We start from the raw sequence: 21096 nt of genomic DNA on the forward strand, positions 1-21096 counted from the left end.
TCTACCATGGTGGCAACCACTTCATCAGTGACATGTCATCTCTGTCAATAGCATCCACATCATCATTGCCCAATCAACTACCACCTCATCAGTGCCATGTGGCACTCTAACCCCCTGATAGGCACACTAACCCTCTACAAGCGCACACAGTGCTCCACAGGCACTTCATGTAACACACTCCTACCCTCTCAGCACAGGGCTCTACAAGCACAGTCCCTGCTAGGCACAATCACTGCATGTGACCCCCTGATGCCACATTATCATTGAGCACATTTGCACTCCTTTTGCCCCTCCACCTGGATCAAGTTGTATCTCTTGATCCAGGAACAATTCGAGGGCGCTTTAAAAAGGAAAATCAATTGATTTTTTGTGCTCTACACGCTCATCACATCACATGCACATTTCGGTGCAAGTCACACTCACTATTGAGCCTTGCCTCTGACAAATCCACTTTCTACATGCACATCAGCCTCTACATCGACGCATCTGACCCAGCACATAAAAAGAACCAAAGAAACGAAATTATTTGCTATTCTTTCATCGATCGATGGTTGGTATAGATTTAGATCAGAGTAGACTAGATCACCATAGAGGGGATGCTTTGAATTTCCCCAAGTTGCCAATCTAAGCCATGCCCAAATTTCCCGACTAATACATACTCGAAGTCAGTCCCTATGCTCACATATGGTTTCACATCATCACATTACCTAAAACTTGACGTTCATCAGTTCAGTGAGTAGATTTCAGAGTGTTCAGAGGCATTGCCGATTGATCAATAGGGTAGATAGCACATGATTTGATTTCACACACACATGCCATCATTGTAAAGCCTATTTGGCTATTTCATGGCATTGTGCACATCATTTCAGCCTTGTAAAGCCTCTTGGCTATTCTCGGCATCATTTGCCACAAGCCTTGTAATTCAAATTGGATTATATATTGTAATTCTATCTTCATTGACAGTTCAGATTTCACTTGTTGCAGTCAGTGTTTTGCAATTGATTCAGACAATGATTTTCACGACACTTTGAGTACATTTCTTGCACCATGTCTACGACTAGCAACCTCAATCTGGAGGCATCTGCTAAGCTAGACAACTCCAATTACGACACATGAAAATACCGAATGAAGACCATTCTTGTACTTTAGGACAAATGGGAGTATGTCGATGGATCTACACCTAGACCATTGGATGATCCAGCCAGCAGTAGCTCTACTCCACCTGTTGTCATAGCACCAGCAGTGGGATCTACAGCAGGATCTCCAACTACACAATCCGCACTTGTAGTAGATCCTGGCATTGCCCGAGCACTGGCAGAATGGGATAAGAAAGATAACTATGCATATCATCTAATCAAGCAGAATGTGCAAGATGTCATGCTAGGAGAGCTCAACACAGTCAAGACATTGAAAGAAGCATGGGATATGTTTGCAGCTCTCTACGAGTCCAAGAACACTTCTAGGATTCTCACATTGAGAAACCAAATCAACCAAGATTTGGCTCTAGGATTGTCAGACTAAGAAACCAAATCAACCAGAGTTTTCGCAATAGCAGTGAAACCGGTCATGCTTATCTACTTCGTTCAGACAGAAGTAGAGGGGCAGAGGCAGAGGTGGATCATTCCACAGAGAATTAGCATCGGCATCATCCTCAGCAGCAACAACATCAGCAAAGAGGAAATCATTCCAATTGAGGAAGATTTCAAGGACGAGGGAATGCATCCACCAACGTGTCAAACATCCAGTGCAACTACTGTCATAAGTTTGGACACCATAAGTTTGGACACTATGAACCAAGGCGGTCAATCCAGCAGCAATTGAGGGAATTTTTTTGGGAGAGGAAATCATTGTGGTGGACATTCTAGTCACAGTCATTTTGCAAATGAAAATGGAAATATGTTTCTTGCAAATGAGGAAATGCAGCAAACTAATACAATGTACCTAGACATGGATTGCAATCCAAAAGAGGATTTTAGCTATCAAGTCGACCAAGCAGATCAAGATCCTCGGTACATCGATAGCAATGCATCATCCCACTTGACAAATCATGAGGAATGGCTCACAAAGATGAAACCATTAGAAGGTCAGAAAAATGTCATCTACATAGCAGACAATACACCGAATCCAATTCAAGGGATAGGCATTATCCCTATGAACAATTTCACTGGTATGAAAGGATTGGTGAAAGATGTACTCTATGTTTTGAAGCTCAGCAAGAACCTATTGTTAATAGGTCAAATGACGGAACACAACTACCAAGTCATCTTCGACAGAGATGAGTGCACTATCAAAGATAAATCTAGAAGATTTCAGCTAGTAGGAAAAGGTATCAAGGAAGGATGCTTGTACAAAATGCTAGCTACAGTACCAGATTTTCATGCCATGTCAGCTCAACTGCAACAGATGCCATTATCTGCAAAATGGCACTAAAGATATGGTCATGTCAATTTCAAGAGCTTGCTAGATCTTGGGAATCAGAATATGGCAATCGGGATTCCTAAGCTATAGTTTATTAAAGTTTGCAAAGCATGCTGCTTTGGCAAACAAAAGCGAACCAACTTTGGCAAAAGCACCTCTCGAGCACGAGGTATTCTTGATTTGATACATACAGATGTATGGGGTTATGCCCAGACCCGCAGCATCAATGGTTTACTTTACTACTTGACTTTCATAAATGACTACAGCAGATATTGTAAGGTCTACTTTTTGAAAGAGAAATCTGAAGTGTTTTCCAGATTTCAAGAATTCAAAGCTATGGTAGAAAACCAGACAGGCAGAAAGATCACACTCATGAGATCAGATAGAGGAGGTGAATACGTCTTCAGCATTCATGAACTTTTGTAGAAGTCATGGCATTCGAAGACAATTCACATGTGTAGATACTCCTTAGTAGAATGCAAGAGCTAAAAGGAAGAATGGGACTTTAGCAGACAGTGCTAGAGTAATGCTTAGTGAGAAGCATCTTCCAAATCAGTATTTGGGCAAAAGCAATAGCCACTACAAACTACTTGCTTAATCAGCTTCCTACCGAACCGATTCAGGGTATGACACCTTATGAAGCATTCAGTGGACATAAACCACACATTAGGCATCTCTGCATATTTGGTTGCATAGCATATGCCCACATACATGATGATCATTGCAGGGAATTGGATGCAAAGTCATGCAAATGCATCATGGTTGGCTATAATGAAGAAAGCAAAGCATACAAGTTGTATGATCCCATCAACCGCAAGGTCATTATCTCCAGAGATGTAATCTTTGATGAGGAATCAGAATGGAAAACCTCAAATACACAGGAGATAGACGCACCGATTTCACAATCATCTACAAAAAAGGGTCATGAAGAAGAGCAAGAATTGCCAATAACACCCTAAGCAGAGCCACAACAGCTTAGACGGTCTACTAGGGAAAGCAGACCTCCAGCCAGGTTAACATATGCTTAGAAAGGCAAAACAATTTTGGTTGAAACCACCAACTATGCCCTTATGACTACCATCATGGCTATTGAAGAGCTAGTGTACTTCGAAGACGAAGTAGACAAGCCAGAATGGTAAACTGCTATGAATGAAGAAATGGATGCTTTGTATAAGAATGATACTTGGGAATTATGTGACCTTTCACTAGGAAAGAAGGCCATAGCAAACAAATGGGCATACAAAGTGAAGTACAATCCAGATGGAAGTATTCAAAGATACAAAGACAAACTAGTTGCAAAAGGATTTGCACAGCAATATGGTCAAGATTATGACGAGACTTATGCTCTAGTAGCAAAGATGGATTCCATACGATTCTTGATATCACTAGTGACACTCAGCTGATGGAATGTGTACCAACTCCATGCAACAACCAGTAGGTTATGTTGAACCAGGAAAGGAGAATAAGGTTTGCCATCTCAAAAAGAGTCTCTACAGCTTAAAGTAAGCACCCAGAAGTTGGTACAATAGAATCGGCAAGTATTTTGCTGATTTGGGATACCTGAAGTCCAATGTAGATCATGCTCTCTACTACAAAGTTCAAGGTTGTCTTCGACTGAAGCAGAATATAGGGCACTCACTACAGGTGCGTGTGAGGCTATATGGCTCAGAAGACTATTATGAGAAACAGATTACTTTGATGAGTCAAAACCAACAACAATATACTGTGATAATCAATCGGCTCAAGCATTGGCCAAGAATCCAATATATCACTCCAGGACAAAGCACATTGATGTCAGAGAGCACTTCATGAGAGAAAGAGTGTTACTTGGGGACATCACACTGCAGCATTGTGATAGCAAAGAGAATGTTGCAGACATCTTTACCAAACCACTCGATAAAGAGCTTCTTGAGAAACACTGACTAGCTCTTGGTTTGACGTAGAGGAAGGACATTCCCATTAAAGGGGTGTGATGGAATGTAATGTTCATTTCTTCTTCGATTCCCTAGAATGATCATCTTGAGGGAAGGCCTACGTCATGATGTTGATCTTAAGGGAAGGTGTTCAGAGTTCACACTCAACATCATGTGATCATGTGTGCATAGAACCATCATGTGATCATATGTGCATAGCACTAACCTAATAGAGTGCCATAAAGGAAAGGGTTAGATGCCCTAACCCTAACCCTAAATGGGTTTGTATATATTCTACATTTTCACAACTAAATCTAGTGTACAGTTAGTCATTTGTGGTGTGCTCTCTAGCTCTGCCCTCTCTCCTCATCTCCACTCTTCTCCTCTCTCCTCTTCATATTTTGTCAGAGTGTTGAGGCAAAAGCTTTCCCTAAAGCATCGAAGCTATAGATCTCTTCAAATCACGCCGATGGACATGTGCAGACACGCGATAGGCAACATGCATGGGCTCACAACGCATGTAAAGACGATCGAGGAATGGCAGACCAAGTTTCCCACACAATTTTAGATCAACTGCTGTGAGGATCTAGAGGGCTCTCGGTTGAGTCTTACATATCCTTGCTAGAAATAGAGCACATTGTATCTGCGCTTCTTTCTGATTTCGGTAGGCGACGACTTCACACAAGCCACGAATCCCCGAGCCCTTCACTCATCAAACCTACCACAATACACGTGCACAAAAGCAAAAAATCAAGGATTGAATGGAATAAAAAACTCTATTAGCCAATACGAAATGACTAAGTTTTTAAAATAAATAAATTTAAGCATTTTTCTCTTTAGACCAAGGGCAAAAAGAAAGCTTGAGATAGATGGCATGGGAGAATGCTCCTGCAATTGGTTCTTTAAGAACTTTGGTTGCTTTTGGATGAGGCAGTGATCACGAGCTCACAACACACTCATGGCTGCAAGCACGGCTTCCCTTTCGCAACACAGCCAGTTGCAAGCACGGCTTCCCTTTCGCAACACAGCCAGAATATGAACCCATCCTCGACCCTCTGACGCAACGTTGGTTGTATTACCGGCCGGGACATGCGCACCGAAACATCGTCCCCTACCACCCTTCCGTGTTACTGTTGTGGGGTGCGCACATGAACATACAATGGGTGACAAACTCTTCAATCTCTCACTACCTCCTCAAGTATGCGATGAAATCTGAACCAATGGGCAAACTGAACATCCGTTCAGAAGACGCCTCACGTTTGGGATTGCAACATCTCGACGAAGTAAAGCTGAAACTCATCGCCGCAAGCCTCCTATCAAAACCAACCTCTCCAACAGAGGCCGCGCTAAACTGCATGCAGATACCAATAATCACAAGGAGCGAGACCGTTCACTATGTCGACTCCTCGCCACCATCTCTAAGACAACGCATCGTCTCGCGAAACAACAACGTCACCCTGCACCCGGTCGACATATACTGCGGGAGACCGAGCGTCATCGAGGAGAGCACGTTCTACGATTACCATAGGCAATATGTGATACGAAAGCCCAAGGAAACGCAACGTGGAACGGTCGGTCTTGACCTCTTCGGCAACAGGATCGCAAAATGTGAGCGAGTAGTCAGATTCACTGACTACCACCCTGGACATCAACCAGAGGGGTACTTCTACAACGTGCTCTTGCGAAAACTCAGCTTCAGGAATGAAACGGAGCTCATATCACCTACCAACACAGCTGGATCCTACTTTGTCGAATGCCAAATGCGCGGCCTCATATTGAGCAACGAGGACCTCGAGATGTATGTGACCGAATACACGCAAAGGAACTTGCTAGCGACTGACCACACGGACCAGTTGATCAATATGATATTGCAAAAGGTTGCGATCATTCGAGACTGCCCGATGGAAGCGCCTAACATCGACCAGCAAACCGTCGAAGGGCCAACACGCGCGAGGATGTTGCAAAAAATGGCCGAGTTTCGCACCGTCGCCAATGCCGCATTGACAGTAGAACAACAAAGAGTCTTCGAAAGCTTGGCTTCAACAAGCTCGGGGCTACACGTTGTCTGTGGAACACCAGGTAGCGGCAAAAGCTTCTTGATACGATACTATGTTTCGCATCTGGTAGCGCAAAACAAAACGGCAATACTCTGTGCATCAACAGGGGCGGCTGCGACGCGGCTGAGCGGGATTGCAACCACTGTACACTACCAATTCAAGATCCCTGTGCGCAGCAGTCAATACCCACTGAACATCCATGAGACGGATGAACGACACCTCGCAATCAAGGAAGCCAACGCGATCATCATTGACGAGATGTCCATGCTAACAAGGATGACTTTCGATCTCGTGGTAAGACAAATCGTCAATGTCACGAATGGCACATTGCATGAGCCATTCAGACACAAAATGCTGATAATTTTTGGAGACCTGGCACAATTACCGCCAGTCTGCAAACACCGCGAGGATCTCTGCGAGCCGTGCCACATCACGTCCTCCGCGCACTGGCCTGCAGTGAAAATGTACCACATGCAATTCTCGGTGCGACATGCACGAGACATGCCGTTCCTGGCATTCTTGCATACCATAAGACTCAGGACGCCCACAACTGACGAGATTTCCGACTGTTTGGGACAGTGCATTGTCGACAAGGAAGGTGCATGCCACTTCATCGATGCCGAAACAACCATCATTTGCACACACAGAGTCGATGTCGCTACCTTCAACGATGAGCTTGTGGAGAAATTCAACACTCCCGAGACGATTGTGCATGTTCAAATACACAGTAACGCCGCGAGCGAACCAGCTCTCAAAGAATGGTTGGAGGACAAAAGCTTCAACGAGATAGGAAAAATTTGCGTGGGGGCGAAGGCAATGATAACGGAAAACATCGACCTCGCAATAGGTGCCGCAAATGGAGCAATGTGCAAAATCAAGAGCATCAATGCAACTAGCAGGGGGGAAATCAACGGTATCACTGTCGTTGTGGACACAACAGCGGCCGTGCTCACATTACGATGCTCAAAGCATCAGCGAAAGGCAATAAATGGAAAATGGTTCCACAAGTCCACATTTCCACTGACCCTAGCATACGCTATCACGGGACACAAATCCCAAGGCGCAACCATATCCAACAAAGCGCTGCTCATATTCCGAGGAGTGTTTGCCCCTGGCCTGGCATACGTGATGTTGTCCAGAGTGACTGAGAGAACGAGGCTGCGCATACTACATTGCCCACATCCAGACATATTTAGACCAATTCCACGAGAGTTCTCACAGCTGACAACACAACCACGCGCATAAAGGTATTCACTACCAGAGATTGAAAAAGGCAGAGGCAAGTCATGAATATGTTGCGTCAAACATGCGTGCAAGGAAAATGGTTTTAATATCTTGTCTGTTGTCGAGAACAGGTGCAGAGAATCATAAAGCTCGGGACATTGCAGCATAAGACATGGACGCAGACAAGGTAAATTCCACCAGCGTGAAAGAATCTTTTTTTCTTGAAGATTTAAAAAGACGGCTCATTTGAAAAGACGGTGTAATAAGTCGTGCCTGCAAGCAGCTATTTGCGCTATACAAAAGCAACGCGAAGGCAACAAAACCTCCACCAGCAAAGAGGAGGTTCTTCCTAACCACAAAGCAATTCCGGCTAGCAAACAATGCAGGAGAACGTCCGGGAGCTTACATCAACGGCTTCAACACGTATGCAGAACTACGCGACTTCATTGACAACTGCAATAGGCGTTTGCCAGCTAAAAGAGAGCCGGGAGGCTTGAGATTCGCAAATGGTGCGTAATGCTTCCGAAAATTTAAAAAAAACACAACAATTGAGAAAAAGAATTAACGAGTTGCAAGAACAACAAAACTCATCATCGATTGCACTTCTCCTGCAGGACTCCTCAAAGAGATCCTTGTCGAGCTTGACATTGAGTTCGATGAGACCGATAGGATGATGGAAAGTTTGGAGGGGCAGAAGCTACTAGACACGAAGACGAAAGGGATCACAGCGTATGCGTGCGAGCTGCTGCATTACGGGTACAACGTATCCTTGGAGTTGCTGAGGGACACGACGCGCGATCAAGCAACGGCTATACTCGAACAATTCATGGAACAATTTGGAGGGACGCACGACGCGACGCACCCGGTGACGACAATGGAGAAGCTAACGTATATTTTCGACAGGGACTTATACGAGGAGCGTTTCGGGATTGGAAACGATCCTTTCACGGCAACAGAGAAAAACCAGGGCAAGTAAATAAATGCATTCTATTATGGACGTCAAATGAAAAAAAAAGACCGAAAACCTCGATGACTAACGTAATTGTCAATGTTTACGCAGGTACGACATTGAAAGACGTGAGCCTCGAGATGAAGGAGGAGCCTCCACTGAAGCGCCCGCGCAAGGGAATCGCGCGAGCCTCGTCGTCTACTGCATCACGTGCAAGCCCAACAACAGAAAGTACATAGGGAGCACGACGGACCTGCCGCAGAGGATCAAACAGCACAATAAAAAACCACCGGCGAAAATGAAAGAGGACTTGCAACGTTACAAGCCCTTTGAAGAAAATTTCGAAATCAAAGTTTTGGAAACAACAGACACCGTAGACAAAGCACGAACTTTAGAGCAGTACTACATAAGGAGCCACAACACAGTAGGTCCATTAGGTTACAACACGCTCGAGGGCCATCCGGCCAGAGCGCGGAAGTACTATTTCCTAAAGCGTAGGAACATAATTTGACCCAAAAAATATACATTTGTGCCTTCGAAAAAAGGGATCCAATGAAGTTGCAAATGGTCTTGGAACTTTTGTCGTACATGCAATGCAGCTTTGGGTTTGGATTTTTCCTGTCACACTTGCATGCTTCTGGCTCAATTTCATTTTGATTTATTATTTATACATTTCTGAAATACATCTCCTCGTCGTTCGCTCGAAGTGGAATGACAATAGATTTGCTTACAATGCAAAGAATAGGAATTTGTCTTTCTCCGAAAAAAAGAAAAACTACGTTTTACTGTCGACATGAACAACATCTCTAAAAAAGGTTGCATGCAATTGAACATCAATCTTCTGCATCATTTCTGACAACGTGACTCATGTGAACCTCAACAAGATAGCAAAAGAGAGAAGTATTCATCAAGAGCCCAGCTGGACAAGCACTCTAGTTCTGATTTTGGTAGGCGACGACTTCACACAGGCCACGAATCCCCGAGCCCTTCACTCATCAAACCTACCACAATACACGTGCACAGAAGCAAAAAATCAAGGATTGAATGGAATAAAAAACTCTATTAAGGGCAAAAAGAAAGCTTGAGAAGAATGCTGCTGCAATTGGTTCTTTAAGAACTTGGTTGCTTGTGGATGAGGCAGTGATCACGAGCTCACAACACACTCATGGCTGCCTCCCCTCCTCCTTGCTTGCCTCTTCTCCCTCCCCCTCGCCTCACTCCCCTCCTCCACTCTTGCTTCATCCATACCTCTTCTCTCCCTTTCCACATCTCCAGAGCCTTCCGTGATTGCCTCCTTGACTCCTCGCCCTCTGATCATCGGCATCTTCGCTTCCAAGCTTTTGGGTCACCCGCTTTTGTCTCCGGGGCGAGCCTGGATACCAGCTCGAGTTGTTGCTTGCCCGCCGAATCGGTCGCAGAGAGTACTGAAACTCGACTTCATCCCGGTGAAGAGGAGCCCGCAGAGTCTGACCCATTTACACGCTCGGATGGACGGGCTCTCGGGGAATCGAATGCATTGGTAACTTCGGATACAGTTTCGAATGTAATGGATAGTACAGGTATAGAAAACAGTTTAGTGAGCTCTCCTTCCCCTCCCAGAGAGCAGAGTAAAGTTGTGAGGACTGCATGGGAGGCTTTGGTACGATGGTCTAGGTCGTGGCAGCTACTTAATGCTCGCAAGGCGACCAATGTGCTACAGAATACGAGGAAGGTAGAAGTTTGCAACCACCTTTCGTCAGTCCTTTACATTTCATTCCAAAAAACAAAAAGAACTGAAGAACTATACCACTCTATACGGGAAGTATCACAACTGTACTCTCCACGGTGTGAATTAAGGCTTGCGGCTGTGGTGTTCTTGATTACATTCTTAGGCGAGTGGTTTACGTGTTTAAAGGAAGCTACAGTCTACCAGTCCCTTAAGATAATGCCGACCGGCGGTTGATAGGCTCATGCTTGCCTAGAGCTTTGCCCATAAATGTATACGCTTTTTTTTGGTGAACCGTAAATCTACACACACACGCGACATACATAGGTAAATGCATATATGCTTGTATATTATAGATTCTTGAGAAACGGGCTCACTGAGCTTGTGCCTCTCCTGGAGCTTACATGCTTGTGCTTGTGCTTGTGCGTTGTTGATGTCGATCTGCAGTTTCAGCTGTAACCCGGCTTGTACCTCCTTGAGAGCTTGCTCCACACATGAGCGAGCGTGTGCACACATGTATCTATGTGTGTGTATATGTATTAATGAATGAAACAATGAAGGAAATGCTATCTTAATACTTATCCTTAGCAAGAGCCTATTTAGTCATCAGTTTTCAACGGTGGTGAACGTATATTTATGGGCAGTCAAAAAACTGTTTTATTGTGTCAATGATTAGTTGTGCATAACTTGAGACTGGTATTTCCTAGATCCAACAATCACAGAAAGCCTTAGGTTTTTCTTCATTCCATCATATAAGCAATGTCTTCAAATATTTATGAGAATAGATAAATCCAAAGACAAGCCAAAGTGGATGTGCCCTCTTAGATTTTTTGATTTGCTATGCTCTTACGTAGTAACAAGGGTACTCCATCCTGATTGCCTTTACTTGTGAACATGCCAATACTCAGTGTATGATAGTATGTTTGGTTTGGAAGTACTCCTAATTGAAAATAGCGGCTGGTTACCGAGGTGCTTTCATGCATGTTACCATCCAATCACGTCATGTCAGTTTTCTCTATCTTATCGAGGTTTCCTATATAGTTGGAAGAGGTCAAGCCATCAAATGGCAAGTCTTGGGCAATATGCACGTAGTGGCCATACAAAAGCTGATTAGTACAAGGCAAGGGAAAGAATGAGTGGCACCATATGTTCTCTTGGGTATTGTGGTGGCTGAGAAACTCGCAGCTTTTACCATCTCGTTGCTGCATTTGCTTAGGTTTGAATAGTTTGGCCACCCTTTGATTGTCCCATTTTTCCGGATAGTACTGTGTTCTACCCATCCCTGATCACACAAGGAAGGGAGTGGGTGCCGATGGTGTTGAACAAGAGCGGTTTGACAATTCCTCGTAGGGTGGAGGATCAGAAGTCTGGGCTGCCTCGTAGGAGAAAGGGTGGAGCAACAACGACAAGGGAAGTCCTCTAAAAAGAAGTCCTATGCGGGATGGCGAGGCTTTGAAAGCGAATTGGTCATGTAATCGTTGTGACGAGACGCCATCTGTGAAGCCACGAGAACTTAGAAGGATATGGTTCGGTAGCAGTAGTCACGACAACCCTAGCATTTGTACATCTAGAGATCGTGGACACAGGAGTTCCATCTTCTTCAAGTTCAGAGGGGATAGGTCACTTTGTTGGTCAGTCTCGACTGGATTATAGTTCCAGGCACAGGACATTCGCGTGAGGAGATCTAGGACATCGCTTGCGGTCAGGTGATGTATGCTGTACCAGTTAAAAGTGAGGGCAGGTTGAAGATATTTCCCGATGGCAGAGGGGGGAAGCATACCTCCACAGGTTCTTTATTTTTCAATTCTTGGTCACCATATGCTGTCAATACATGAAGTGTGTAAGGTTGGCAAGCATGCAGAGCTCGAAGAAGAGTTAGTGGCCATCAAGAACAAGGCAACAGGCCAGGTTGTATAGAAAGGAGCAGTTGACGACAGTATGTGCAAACTACCTGTGCTCTCCTCTCTTACAAGTATTCATCTAAGTGACTTGTGGCATCCCCATGCTGATATCGTGGGAGTGGCGCCTCAAAGTTGGAGCGACTCTGATTGGGCAAGAGATCTAGGCACGAGGAGTTTGACAGCAGAGTACACGTGTACCCGTGGTCTAGGAGTGATCTCATGGAGCGGCAAGAAGCAGCCAGCCCTGTCATCAACGAAGGTTGAGAATCAGGCTGTTAGTAGAGTTGCGGAGGAGATGGTGTGGCTATGAAAGTTACTTGGCGAGGAGGTGAGTTTGACGGAGGACACGGAGCTTCTTCAATTGCTCTGTATATACTCCAGCTCCCTGGGTTTTGTTCGACATCCAGGAGCTGAGAGGGGGTGTTAGAGTTAGTCATTTCTTGTCAGTCAGCTAGGAAGAGAGGGCTTCTGTGTGGTGTGCCCACCCTGAGAGAGGTGTAGTATATTGATCCTTTCTCACTATATTTCTGGAGGGTAGGTGGGGGTCTAGCCAGGGCATGATGCTAGGGTTAGGGGCTGAGTTAGTGGGCCTAGCTGAGGCTGGTTTGGGGCCTGGTAAAGGCCATAGTTATGCTGGAAAGGTCACCTCATCATTTGTAAGCCCCCATATGAAGAGAGCATGGGGGAGGGTGTACCTAGGAAAAGATGGTGGGCCTGTACGGAGACCTGGAGAAAGGGCAGGACAGGCGCATGCCATACGGAATACTTGCAGAGGGTGTACGGAACTCTTGGAGAGGTTCCAGGGCCTGGCAATGGCCTGACATCAGGGGGAAATATGGCAGCAGGACTGTGCACTATTTGGGGAAGAGGGGGGCCAGAAAAGGGCTGCAAAGGGGCAGTGCCCTGCCCTTATATAGGGCTGAGGGCTGGCTGGTCAGCTGGCAACCAGGTCAGCCAGCACACAGCCCCATGGAGGGTCCCCGCAGCCCCATAAAAGGCTGGCTGGTCAGTTCAATTGGAGCGGTTGCTCCTATAAAAGGGGGCTATTGGGGCCTCCTTATTCATTCACCAGGGCAGCATTCAGGGAGCAGGTTTGGAGCAGAGGAGCAGCAGACTGAGGCCTCCATTCTGGAGGTCCAAGCAGGTTGTGTACTGCAGACACAGAGCTTGAAGAAGAGCTGCACACCTAGGCTGACACTCAGGGCAGCAAGGTGCGGGGGACTAGACACGGAGACGAAAGTCTACATACGCTCATCAGGGAGCACGCGGGCTCAGGGTCTAGGAGTGTCTCGGAGGTAGTAAGACCTCATTTTGTGGTGGGGACAAAGGACCATGCTTTGGTGGGACTTTGGCCCTCTCTTGTATTGTGTCCATTGGACGGAAATATTTTGCTGATCTGCACATATATCAAGGAAGGATATTTCTGATTCCACCCACATCATCACTATGTCAGCTCGTGGGCTATTCTATTAGTCTTCTGCTGTGCATACCCTCTGTTTGGTTTATTTCTAACATGGTACCCAAGCTGGAGGCTCACAAGTGTGGGACCTTACTCAAGCATGACCTTGATTCAAGGCTTTAGGGAATCGACTTCCACAATTGGAGGATTGTGCCCTTGCGAGAAGGAGGGTGACTTAGGTTCAGTCAGGTGTGTAAAGAGTTCTTGTCTACAGACGTTGGTGTTAGTTTTCGGATTTGCTGTGTAGAATTGCAGTAGAGTGTCACCTATCTCTTATTTAGCCTTATCTTACGTATCACGGGAGTAGCACCTTGATTTATCCTCCCAGCCAACTCTGCCAAGACTTCCAGCAAGCAAGAGAGCTGTCAACGAAATCACGTAAAATCCAATCCTTATCTTCTCTCACTAGCCTTGACAGACCCCAAATCCCTAGATAGATCTAGATGCCACATGTCATCCATATAGGGCCTTCCTAATGCAACATTTCACCCCTCTCTTGGGATGCATTTAATTCCTTGCCCCTAGGCACAATCTTTGCACTAGGCCCTTGGTCTCAGATCTATCTAGTCTGGTGCTATCAGCCCTCACCTAGGACCTTGACATTAATCCTTCCCGATCATTTACATAAAGCGCAAACACATATATTACAAAGATAGATCCTATAAGGGAAATGTCGACTGATTCTTCCGAGGTCATGCTACCTCGGCTAGAGCGTAACATTCCTTCCCTCTTCAGACATCAGCGTCCTCGATGATAAAGTCTGGGAACACTCTCCGCAACTGATATACGGATTCCCAGGTAGCTTCGGATAGAGGCTGACCATGCCATGCAACCAACACCGTGGGTATCTTCCGATTTCGTATTTGCATTGTTCCTCGGTCCAGGATTCTTGTTGGTTTGCGCCTTGCAATATCCTCTATCTCCTGAAACAAAACCACACCTTCGATTAGTGAGTCACCAGCATGTAAAAATTTCTTTAAACGTGAAACATGAAAAACCGGGTGCACCTTACACCCCTGTGGCAATTCTAATTTATAGGCTACACTGCCTATTCTCTTTAGAATTAACCACGGCCCACAGTATCGAGGTGATAACTTAGCACACTCTCCTGAAGTCGACGACTTCGAGTGCGAAGGAATTCTGAGAAAAACATTTTCTCCTTCTTTAAATACTCTTATAGACCGATTTTCATCCGCATACACCTTGGCTCTATCCATAGCCTGACGGATATTAGCTCTCGCAAGTGCTAGCATCTCCCGCATCTGAACTACAAAGTTCGCGGCACTAGGCACTTTCTGAGGTACTCCAACTATAGTCGGATTGGCTGGTCTATAACCATAGTTCAGCTCAAACGGACTGAACCCAGTAGATGAATGTTTCCTATCATTGTAGGCAAACTCCAACAATGGCAACCACTTGTCCCATGTATGTTGCCTCAATGACACATATGCCCTCAGCATATCCTCTAAAGTCTGGTTGACTCTCTCCGTCTGACCATCCGTCTCAGGATGATCCCCACTACTCATTCCTAACTCAGTCCTCAGTGTCTCGAATACCGCGGTCCAGAAATGACCGGTAAATCTGACATCTCGGTCTGACACTATGGATCTAGGCAATCCATGCAGACGAAATATATGTCTAATGAACAAATCCGCCACTTGCGGGGCACTAACAGACTCTCTAGTCGGAATGAAGTGAGCCATCTTGGTTAGACGATCAACCACCACAAGGATAGAATTATACCCTCCTTGTGTTGCAGGTAGCCCTACAATAAAATCCATGGAAATGCTCTCCCACTTACTTAGTGGTATTTCCAAGGGCTGTAAAAGTCCGGGTGGCTTCACCCGCTCGGCCTTACTTACCTGACACGAGAAACACCGTGTCACATATTCATGAATATGCTTTTTCATCTTTGGCCAAAAGAAATCTCGCTTTACGAGATCATATGTCTTCTCGACACCTGGATGTCCCGCACACGGGCTATCATGGCATTGTCGAATGACTCTCTGCCTGAGATCATTCTGACCAGGTACTACAACCTTGCCATTTCTAACTAGCATACCATCCCTTATGGTATATCTTGCATAAGTTTGGCCTTTTCTGGATGCCAGGTCATCCTTTTTATTTTCCCCGGGTATTAACACATGAGCCTTAGGCCATAAGCTCTGGACAAACTCGTCCACCTTTTGAGTTTCTCTGATCTCGGTCATTAGAGCACTCTCTAATACCGTGAAACTCAGGTTATGCATAATGCGAGACAACGCATCAGCTACCTTATTGTCTTTTCCTCTTCGGTACCGAATCGTTAGATTAAACTCCTGCATGAGCTCTGCCCACCTAGCTTGGCGGCCCCTCAAGTCAGGCTGTTTGCAAAAATGTTTCAGAGTATCATGATCCACATCCACATAAAACTCTGAACCATACAGATAATGCCTCCATGTTTTCAAAGCATGGATAACAGCATACAACTCCAATTCATGAGTTGGCCAATTCCTTTGAGAGGGAGAAAGCTTCTTGCTTTCAAAGGCTATTGGCCTTCCCTCTTGAAGGAGGACTGCTCCTACCGCGATGCCACTTGCATCGGTTTCTAGGAACAACGGTTTCTGGGGATCAACTATTTTTAACACCGGTCCCGAGACCACAGCTTGTTTTATGGTGTTAAAACTTTCCTGTTGATTTTGTCCCCAAATAAAAGGTACTTTATCTGAGGTCAGATCAGTCAATGGCGATACTATTCCGGAATATCCTTTGATATGCCTTCTATAAAACTGGACAAATCCCAAGAATGATCGCAACGCGGTCAGACTCTGAGGGATTGGCCAAGTTAGTATCGCAGCCACTTTCTTCGGATCCATTTCTACCCCCTGTGGAGTAATTATGAACCCTAAGTACTCAAGCCTAACCATACACAGTATAGTTTTCTTTTTATTCACGTAAAGACTGGCTTTCCTCAAAGTACTGAACACTATCCTTAAGTGTTCGCAATGCTCAGTAACACTTTTACTGAATATCAAGATATCGTCAATAAAATGTACTACGAACTTTCCGATATACGGACGTAGTAAATCATTCATAAGCATGACGAAGGTCGCTGGAGCATTGGTAAGTCCAAAGGGCATTACCAAAAACTCATAATGAAAACTTGCTTCTAAAAGCGGTTTTATGCACATCCTCGGCTCTAATCCGGATCTGATGATAGCCGCACTTAAGATCTATCTTGCTGAAAATCACGGCTCCATGTAATGCATCTAGCAAATCATCAATCCGAGCCATCGGATACCTGTGCTTAACAGTGATATTATTTAATGCTCTGTAATCTATACAGAGGCGAAACGTATCATCCTTTTTTCTCTTTAATATCACTGGTGAAGCAAAAGGTGAGAAACTTGGTTGAATCTGCCCCAACTTGAGGTATTCTTCCAGTTGCCTACGCACCTCCGCTTCTTCAGTAAAACTCATTCTATAGGGAGGTCTATTTACAGGTTCTGCCCCCGGGATCAGTTCAATCTTATGCTGAACTTTCCGCTCTGGAGGTAACCCATAAGGTAGTTCATCCCTAAAACATTCAGAGAACTCCTCTGTTATAAGATTAGCCAGCCTGGCCATCTCATCACTTTGCGTAACATCAGTGCTAGCCGAAGACTCATCCCCCGACTCTACCGATGCTGTGCAAAGGTATAAAGACTCTACTTGAGCCTTTCTGATTTCCATCACGGAAACCAACGGTCCCTGAGGTATATCTCTTTCACCTCGCAAGACATAAAGCACATCATTCATCTTGAATTGATATACGTGCTTTTTCCAATCAATGCTGGATTCTTCCTAGAATGCCACGCCATTCCCAGGGCTATATCCGCATGAGCAAGCTTGGTTATTTCAAAATCAAGCTTCTCAGCATAGTCCTGAATCCGAAGCTCCAACTGGGTAACCCTTTGGTCCCATACTTCAGTTGAACTTCCATAAGCCATCCTGACTGTATACGCATAGTCAGATGGACTTGTCTTTAATTTCAGCCTCTTCACGAGCTTGGAGTTAATCACATTGTGAGTTGACGACGCTGAGTCAAACAACACAATGACATCATGACTGGCCACTTGCCCTTTCATTTTGATTAACTCCGTATCATTGAAGGCTGTATACCCCGTTGCTGCGGGCTTAGATAGGATGTTATCAGGTGCACTCGTCACTAACTTAGTAACAGACACACAGAACAAACAAGGTACTAACCTCTGAGAAGATCCCGCTAGCTGAATCTGCATCTCTTCCGCTCTGGGACTTCCCTGCATCTCCACGTCGCACTCTGAGATCACCATCTCAGCCATCCGACGATCTTTATTACGTGGATAATCTCTCCACTGATGAGGTTGAAGGCAACCAAAGCATAAGCCTTCTCTCCTCGCTTTTTCCCGCTGTTCTGGGTTCAAGGGAGACTTAGACCAAGCCCGGGCTGCCATTGGAGTTACTTTCCTTTTCACTCCAATGGTGGTACTTGGTTTAGGAGTTTCAGTCGGTCTCGCCTGCTTGGCTTGACCACCCGGCTGCGAACCACTCCCTCTACTAGCCCACTTCTTCTTAAACCCAGACTTCTTCGGATACCCATAGTGGGTTCCGACCTGTGCAAACCCACTTGGCTTGCTGCCCTTGGCATCCTCGTAGTTCAGGGCTATAGCTATTGCATCATCTAGCGTGTTCGCGTACTTAGCCCGAACTTCCATTTTTATTCGATCATTCAATCCAAATATGAAATCTTTCACTTGGATTGATTGAGGCAGGGGTTCGTCAACCTTCATTACACTCTCTCGAAACTTATCAGTGTATTCTGCCACTGATAAATTTCTCTGACGAAGGTTCCTATATTGATCCCAAGCTCGGGATGCCTCGTCAGGAGGTAAGAAGTGTTTCCTGAACTCTCTTTTAAACCCCTCCCAGGTAGTGGATGCTATGCCATCTTTTTGTTGTTTAATCCACCATCGATCCGCCGCCTCACTAAACATATGGGTGGCCTCGCGGATCTTTTTGATGTCATTTCTGATCTCACAAATGGCGAACGCCTCGTCCCATTTGTGTAACCAGGTCTCAATGACATCGGAGCTACGGTCGTTCATCCGACCAGAATACTTTTCCGGTCTGTAATTCGCAATATTCGGCACTTTAGCCTTCCTAGGCTCGACCGTATGGACACTAGACTCCAGTTCCATTGGAGCCTTTCCCTTCTCTTCTCGAGAAGGTCTGGCAGACATACTCTGTAGCACTCTCCTAAGTTCAGATTGCCCTGCGTTGGCTTGTAATTGCTGCGCTAACAACTGTTGCAAGGCATCTTCCAGCAATGCAATCCTGCCAGATAAAGTGTGAGCTACTGGGCACGATCCCTGCTGGGTCGGCCGGACTCCTGATTCACCAGGGTCCCTTCTTCTGCTTCCATTTAGTTCAGTAGGTGTTTTGTTTTGGGGCTTTAAAAAAAAAATAAAATAAAATAAAATTTAAAACACCCCTAGAACACTGTAATCACAAGCTGACACAATTCAGGGTACTGACACTCTGAACACAATTCCCTATACTAGGGAATTCCTTCAATCCCACATTCACACTGATCAAGCATTTAATACAGGCATATCTCACAGATGGCGCTTTTCCCTATACTAGGGAAATTCCTGCAATCTGACTCCGACTGAAATACACAGGCATAATCTGTTCAAGCATAATTTGTTCTTGCTATAGCATCATCAACTGCGACCTCTGATGACCAAGAAAATCTAATTGCTTCCGACAAAACAGGAATAACGAAAACCAAAAGGAAAATAGATAGAGTGCTCCCTGGACTTCGAATCCCACAGCTTGCAGCCTGCATGTACGGCCTGCTCTCATCCGTACTCTGACTTCTACCAGCGACCACCGAACGCTGTTCGCCTCACGCCAGTTCTATCAGTCAGTCCTCCACCATCGGGTGGAGCCCAACATTATGTATGGCACTCTCGAAACACCACCCGTGGCCCAGCAAGGCCTTGTGACTAACCAGTAGGAAATTCACTTGGAACCCTCTCCAACCAAGACACAAGCGACGAGCGGCAACGTCAGCGATGAAATACGCCTCCACGCCACCAACCTGTGCATCGACCGTTCTGGCCAAGTCCCCCGGACGACGTGCATACCAAATCCTTCACCAGCTCACGTGATCCTCAGACGGACCCCTGCCCACGCGACGGGCTACCAACTGTCAGCTGATTTCTTCGTTAGACCCCCAGGTGTCCGTCATGGTTCCGCTGCAATCGCCCTGTACTAACTGTCAAAGCACGTATAACCCTTCCCTTGAAGTAATCCAGCACCCCTCCAATTCGTAGGTCCCCACGTTCCTGCGCTACGTCGTTTTGCGCCACCTACCAACTAACTTCGTCGAATCGCTCCAACAGCCCGTTCGTGGGTCCACGTGAGCGCCGCACTATCGCAGACCTCATCGTCACCAGCTACCGTCCGTCGATTCTTTCTCTCCTTCCAACCTTCCGCTCTGATACCAATTGTCACCTATCTCTTATTTAGCCTTATCTTACGTATCACGGGAGTAGCACCTTGATTTATCCTCCCAGCCAACTCTGCCAAGACTTCCAGCAAGCAAGAGAGCTGTCAACGAAATCACGTAAAAATCCAATCCTTATCTTCTCTCACTAGCCTTGACAGACCCCAAATCCCTAGATAGATCTAGATGCCACATGTCATCCATATAGGGCCTTCCTAATGCAACATTTCACCCCTCTCTTGGGATGCATTTAATTCCTTGCCCCTAGGCACAATCTTTGCACTAGGCCCTTGGTCTCAGATCTATCTAGTCTGGTGCTATCAGCCCTCACCTAGGACCTTGACATTAATCCTTCCCGATCATTTACAAAAGCGCAAACACATATATTACAAAGATAGATCCTATAAGGAAAATGTCGACTGATTCTTTCGAGGTCATGCTACCTCGGCTAGAGCGTAACATAGAGATGTTGAAGTCAGATACTTCTTCAGCTACTGGTCTTCCTTCATCCTCCAATCGAGTTCCTTCTTTCACTATCTGTAACTTTGGAGAGTCTAGGAAATTGGATGGGACCAATTATCCTATCTGGAAGGTGAAGATCCGGAGTCATTTAGTGGCTCAGAAATTGTGGAAGCTTACAACGGGAACGGAGGAAAAGCCAAAGGATGTGCTGGACAACAAGGGGAGGATACTTGCACCGGGTAGATGCAGATGAACTCGAAGCAACATGGATATGGATAAGGGAGATGCGGTTCATGACCACTTGACGAAAGTCAGGGTGGTGAGAGATCAATTGTCATCGGTTGATCAGAAGGTAGACTCAAGCCAGTTGGCCTTACTGGTACTTGGGATAGTTTCAAGAGCTTTGTTACGAGTGTTACAGCAAGAGAGAGAGGAATCAACCCTTGACCTTTGAGGAGTTGGATCCCTTATTGCTACTCGGGCGAAGCTCTATAACA

The 21096-nt window shown here is 45.7% G+C and overlaps 1 protein-coding gene across 2 annotated transcripts in view; it reads left to right on the forward strand.

Moving 5' to 3' along the window:
• Positions 1-5235: 5235 nt before the first annotated feature.
• Positions 5236-21096, forward strand: part of GLY1 (NAD-dependent glycerol-3-phosphate dehydrogenase family protein) — a 33367-nt gene continuing 17506 nt past the window's right edge. The window contains exons 1-2 of one of the 2 annotated variants that reach the window (XM_087376916.1): positions 5236-5261; positions 9699-10272. In XM_087376916.1, the coding sequence (XP_087233042.1) occupies positions 9727-10272 (546 nt within the window). In that variant the 5' untranslated portion in view covers positions 5236-5261; positions 9699-9726. Of the gene's footprint in view, positions 5262-9685; positions 10273-21096 lie in introns of those variants that run through there. The other variant, XM_087376917.1, reaches the window with a different exon arrangement.

The sequence above is a fragment of the Dipteris shenzhenensis genome, chromosome 7, assembly GCF_047967505.1.
Source record: "Dipteris shenzhenensis isolate YYH24624 ecotype China chromosome 7, Dip_SZ_1.0, whole genome shotgun sequence".
NCBI lineage: Eukaryota > Viridiplantae > Streptophyta > Polypodiopsida > Gleicheniales > Dipteridaceae > Dipteris > Dipteris shenzhenensis.